Source organism: Salmo salar, chromosome 29 (genome assembly GCF_965601325.2).
Source record: "Salmo salar chromosome 29, fSalSal1, whole genome shotgun sequence".
Classification (NCBI taxonomy): domain Eukaryota; kingdom Metazoa; phylum Chordata; class Actinopteri; order Salmoniformes; family Salmonidae; genus Salmo; species Salmo salar.
In genome coordinates this window covers 41,765,001-41,771,679 of record NC_138319.1, presented here as the reverse complement: position 1 = coordinate 41,771,679, position 6,679 = coordinate 41,765,001, and the positions used below count along the sequence as shown (strand labels likewise).

At 40.5% G+C, this 6,679-nt stretch overlaps 1 protein-coding gene across 1 annotated transcript in view; it reads left to right on the top strand.

Annotated features, from left to right (window-relative positions):
* The first annotated feature begins 4,347 nt into the window (after positions 1-4,347).
* LOC106590685 (zinc finger protein ZIC 4) overlaps positions 4,348-6,679 on the top strand; it is a 13,313-nt gene continuing 10,981 nt past the window's right edge. Inside the window, exon 1 of the mRNA XM_014181843.3 lies at positions 4,348-6,679. This exon is cut by the window's right edge and continues 208 nt beyond it. Coding sequence (XP_014037318.3) covers positions 5,726-6,679 — 954 coding nt within the window. The 5' untranslated portion in view covers positions 4,348-5,725.

Genomic DNA, 6,679 nt, shown 5'->3' with positions numbered 1-6,679 from the left:
ACTGTCCATACTAAAACACACTTTTTGTTAGGGGTGGAGGACAGATGTAGAGCATGGCTATTTGGTTGCATACCAAGAAGTCAATGTGTCGCTGAATGTTGTTGCTCGGCAAAGAGACTGAAGAGGCAGTATACCACACACTCTTTGTATTGCTATGATTTCATAGGATACACGTTGAGAGCATGGCGATGTCATTGTTGATTTCCATGGCAATCTTTGGATCCAGTCAAATTTCCGGAGGATGAAAGGGAACGGAAAAAGACGACTCGACTCCATTTCCCCCTCTCTCTATATTCAAGTAGTTTAGCGAGTAGAGGCTGCAGGGATTCATACCACAATGGAATATTACGTTTTAACTACAAAACAACCAAAACATCAATATCTGACTGTCACAAACACATTCAAATAGTACTAATAATATAGGCCTATGTCGAAATAACAATTCCACTGTCAATGTTGGGAAAAACACTGCAAGTAGCCTAACAGTTCAAGGTAGGCCTACTCAGCACCTTTTTTAATAAAGCTATCCTCGAGTTTTGCACTTCATGTGTTGCCATTTACACATCAGGTGTGACCATGGAAACGTCTACAGATGAAGGATCTTAATCTGATCGCTCTGTTACAGGAGAACGTCTACAGATGGATATATCTTAATAATCTGATCGCTCTGTTACAGGAGAACGTTCTTGCAAATGAAGAACTTTTAAAACTTGTAGTGTGTTTGAGGTTTAAACAGGCTTCTGAAGTTTGTAATTTCCACTTTAAAATTCAGACTTGATTTTCCCTTATGTAAAATATATCAACCCCAATACACAAATGTAAATTCATTATAATTCATTCATTTCCTTTTGCTGCAGAATCCTGCTGTAGCAACCTGGCTTAAAATTAGGATCCTACACATGTAGTTATCTGTGAACTCTGTCCTGCGTCCCGTCCCCCCATCTCTCTGTCTCTGTCTCTCTCTCCATTCCATGTCCGTTTTTGCAGCAGCCTCGTAAAGGGAACATCAGCAGACCTTCTGGCATGATCATTCTCACCTAAATGCCCCCCCCCCCAAAAAAAAAATCTTGAAGGAAATGTATGATGATAACTCACCGCATTGGTGATTGTTGAAGACTAAACTTTGGTCACATTGTATGTTTGGGCGACTAGTAAAATCTTACTGCATCACCATAGCCAGACTGTATATATATGTGTACAACTTTGTGGGTTGCCTAAATTATCAAGTGGGATTTGCGGCTCTCGCTGCAGGAACCTCCGGCTGCTCTGGTTCAAAGCCGCATGAACAGACCTGCCATACGAACCATTAAAATATCATTTGGACTACACGTTTCTGCTTCATACGTTCTCCAACTCATTCCAGAGAGGCCAAGGGGAAGAGCACATTATCCATAGTTCTCTTTTTCCATAGAAGTTTTATCAAGTTTTTTAAGTAGACTACCACAACACACACACACACACACACACACACACACACACACACACACACACACACACACACACACACACACACACACACACACACACACACACACACACACACACACACACACACACACACACACACACACAAATCTGGAAGACCATTGGCTTCAACAGGTGGAAAACAGTCAAGATGGAACGTGTGTCGAAGTGACTTTAAAAAGGGAAGACATAAATACCTTTTGGGGGGTTCAACAGTGGTCAAATACAACAACAGAAGGCAAAACATCTTTATAGTTGAATCTGCATGTTTATTTTGTACTGATTTATCTGTCTTCAGAAGTATCAGGTGATTGACCGGATATGGAGAACTTTACATCAAGGTGACCAATGATATGGATAATGATATATCCATTATGGGTGGAGGCCTCTAATTTAATGAATATTATGGTGGATAGGACAGGCTACAGGGCATTTATTTTGTTGTAAACATAACGTCATAGTGACGTAACATAACTTAATAGTGACGTAACATAACTTAATAGTGATGTAACATAACGTAATAGTGATGTAACATAACTTAATAGTGATGTAACATAACGTAATAGTGACGTAACATAACATAATAGTGACGTAACATAAGGTAATAGTGATGTAACATAACTTAATAGTGATGTAACATAAAATAATAGTGATGTAACATAACTTAATAGTGACGTAACATAACGTAATAGTGACGTAACATAACGTAATAGTGACGTAACATAACTTAATAGTGATGTAACATAACGTAATAGTGATGTAACATAACATAATAGTGATGTTATTAAGCCATAGCATCATGCGGTACTTTACAACTGACATTAAATGCGTTAAAATAAGCCTTTTCTGAAATACATTGAGTTTGGATAGGCAATCTAATTCTGATTGGCGAAAGGCATATACCTCGTGTTGTTTGTAACGAAAAATATGTACAGTTTATGCATATATATATATGTGTGTGTGTGTGTGTGTGTGTGTGTAAATATATATATATGTATCTATAATATCTATATATATAAATACAGTATATTATTTTTCATTTTTACATATTTTTGCCTTCACATATACAAAACAACTCAATTAGCCTACCGATTACGCGTTTTGTCAATTGTTTTAATATATGGTCTGGTCTTGGTCCCTATCCATTTGCATTATTTCTTGTGGTTTACAGGAGGGCGCAGCTTGGCCCAGAAATAGCTCTTCCAAGGCATATACATTACTGCAGTGTGTTCCTGAGCTGCCTCTCTGTCTCTCGCTCTCTCTCTCTCTCTCTCTCTCTCTCTGTCTCTCTCTCTCTCTCTCTCTCTCTCTCTCTCTCTCTCTCTCTCTCTCTCTCTCTCTCTCTCTCTCTCTCCCTCTGTCTCTCTCTCTCTCTGCATACTACAGCTGCGACCCTGCACTAGGCACCTGGAGTAGAGGCCATTTCATAAACATTGCCAGGATCACACATATTTCACATTATATTTACTTATTCATGACGTGTTTAACGTGGCTTTGTCACCAAATGACTTTGACAAGTCAATCCTGGATATGATTCTCCAGAGACGTTCAATCACTTCCGTTAGGATATCTCTATCAGTATTTACATTTACAATGGTAGCCTGTGCGTCATATGCCAAACGGCCCCGTCACTTCTATCCCCTTAAAAAAAAAAAAAAACGTTTTTTTGGTGTAAAGAATAAAACACATGGCCAATTGATATCAATTGAATTACTGTTGACCGAATAACATTGAGGGAATGGTCACCAAATGCTAACATATATAAATATATGACCCGTTCACCTACATAAAGCATATTCTTGTTTTAATCATTCTGCATTTCACATGCATTCTGTTGTTTCGGTAACTGATCAAGTCTGCAGGAGTTGTACTCACATACATAGTTGTAAAATGCACTGCAGTATGTGGATATGCAGTATGTGTGCCACATTTTCTAACTTCCTGCATGAAATGTTTTAGAAGTGTCTAAAATTAAATTTACCCCAAAAACGTGTTTTCTTTTGTGCAATAGATTGTGGATGTAATGACCACGTTATTGACATACTAACCGAAAATGTTCTACTTTTCTTTATTTTTTTTATTAACTGATGAACGAATTCATTCCACATTGAGAAAATTGACATAATTTTTTTGTTCAAACAGCCCAGTGAGACCGGTGCATGGATATAACCCAAACTGGGTCTCTCCAAAATAACGTATTGAGGCGATGGTCACAAACTAGTCAAAATCTTGGCATAACACACTGTCCAAATAAATGACGGCATTACTGCCTTTGAATATATGTTTTACCCATGGATCTCTGAGACAACAACACAATGATTGGCTACTATGGGCATGTTATAATCCGACCAATAGATAAACATATTCTACATGCGATATTTGACATGGATCTAATGGCAACGGGTTGACCTCCTTTTTTTGGGGTCAATTCACAGAACAATTCCTATTTGTCTCCGACTGATTTGATTAAAGATAAAAGGGCCCATGAAATTTAGATTGAGGTAAGAATATATGAAGTATCTGTGGATTAATATACATGCATTTACTAAATGTTAAAGTTTAATGAAAAGAAATACAAAACATATGCAAGACTGTAGCTGGGAAGGCCCATGACAACAGTTTTATAGGCTATAATTAGGTTACAAATATAAATAGTCCTCTAATATAGATGTGAACAGCAAAATATAGTTGATATAAAAAAAATTCTTCATTATGTAATTGAATATATTAGGTCTAATATAATGGAAACACACTATAGAGCATCACAAACAGCAGAGATGAGCGGATTGTATAAAAATATATATATATATATTTTATATAACATATGGAGCTTCATGCGCTCCAATACGCGTTGGTTTCTGAATCAAAATGTTAAGAGAGGAGATGAAAAAAAATGTTATTAACTATTAAATCTCATCGTCCAAAGACAAAATAAATGCGAAATATGTTTTGTGATTTATGGTATAGTCTAGCGGTGTTGGTTTGATAACAAGGAATAACCAACAAGATTAACTTTTATGTTTTCAACAGCCGTTTCCTTCAACAGTAGACGTCCCTTTCCCTCTCAGGGTATCATTCTAAAGTATAAACTCATATTGAAGCAAGTATTATTTTGGGGGTTTTAAATCTCTACCGCTCTTGTGCCGTTCTGTGCCGTTCATCGGGTCGCCAACTCCCGTGTCCCTGATCCGCTTCAGTTCTGGCTCTCAATCCGACAGGGCTAGTGAGCGAAATTACCCCGGATCATAACAACAGGTCGGTTCCATTACTTTTTTCCCGGGACAATGGACGGCGTCGTCTCTATTCACTAATACACAGAAACCGATCCCCGCGACGACGACGAGGAGGAGGACGAAGCGCAGCGAGCGACGAATGGTGGTGGTGCGGTGCAGACGAACGAGCGAACGGGCGGGTGGGTGGACGTGTAAAATATGTTTCTTTATTTTACCGGATCATTTTTATGGCCATTGAGAGAACTCCGAACCGCGTAGAAACTACCAACAGCGGAAAATTGCTTTTGAGAAAAGGACTAGTCTATGTTCGAAAAGATATACGGTACTTTGATGCACACATTTTCCGACTCTGCATACATTTTATGAATTTCAATGACATATTTTCGTAAAATGTGCAGCGAAATGAAGATATCTCTCTATTGATTATCAGCTATAGCCTTAGAGACTCTACATTGCATTATATCCATGTGTACTGTGGGGGCTAGGTGTTATTTAGGCTACATTGGGTATATGGCACTTCCATAACTCTCAGTAACTCAGTAGTAAAATATGACAGTTATAGTTTTGGTGTAACTGTTTAACTTTTGGAGATTAGTTTAAAGTACAATAACCTTTGCATAATAACTACATTTATTTATTATTTTTTTATTTTTTGGTTGCCTGAGGCTCGGCGCAGGCGCTCTGCCTCCTTGCTGTGGCTACAACATTTTTGTTCACATTGGAGACTGTCACAAGTGACGTCAATCACGGGGCTCTGACCAATTAGAAGGCGGGGTGATTGTTTAACTCCACGGGCTGCAGCGCCTACCATGAATCTCTATTCACTATCAAAGCGTCCTGCTGCTGCCTGCCGTCCAACCGAATGGGATTCCATGCAGCCACTGAGATACAATCACAACTTTTCAACTTTTTTTTTTAATATATATGTTTTCGTTTTGATTTTCTATATTTTTTTTCATTGCAATTAAAATATATTTGTCATCATTGTTATTTTTGCCTGCTGTCAAGTTATTCTAGAATTAGGAGTAATGAACATGAATGTTTTGGGAAACTCTGTGATGGACCCTACGATTTCCAAACGGAACACGACGCTGAGATTAGTTGACTTGGTAGGGGCGCACCACCATCACCATCATCACCACCATACCCCTCAGAGCGTGACAGGCTTCCCGGGGTTCAGCAGCCATCCACACTCAATGGCTCACTCGCACCCTGGGGAGATTACTGCGAAACCCCGCCTGGGGCCGAGTCCATTTGGGCCAGAACACATGGGGCACTCCGCGGCCCTCAAAATCAGCCCAGCCCATCATTACCCACACCACCATCACCACCACAATCATCACATGGCAGGCCACAGTGAAGTGGTCTCCAGTCAAACGGGAGCTTTTGGCCCGGTACAGGCGGCGACCTTACCTTATTCTATGTCCCACACGGCCCAGGCGTTATCCGCAGCCGCCGGTAGGGATTTCCTCATTCGGAGAGATCTGACAGCTCAAGCCATGCCGGTACTGACCGACCAGAGCCCCGGTTCAACCTCTCATCACGGAATGTTTGTCTCAACAACAGGTAGCAGCTATCCGGGACACTACGGTCATCACCCTGATGCTGGTAGCCATGCCCTCTTCTCCGGACTCCACCATGAGCAGTCATCTACTGGAGCACCAGGTGGCCAAGCCATGAATGGACAAATACGGTTAGGAATACCTGGCGAAATGTACGTTAGGTCTGATCACTTGAGTCAAGTGGCGAGCTCCAGGGCTGATCCGTTCTCCGCCTCGACATTACATGGCTACGGTGGTCTGAACCATCTGAACATGAACCTTAACGCCCAGCATCACGGAGCCGGTGCATTCTTCCGCTACATGAGGCAGCCGATAAAACAAGAACTCATCTGCAAGTGGCATGAACCGGAACTGTCGCCGAAGAAACTCTGCTCGAAAACTTACAGCACGATGCACGAGCTGGTAACTCATGTGACCGTG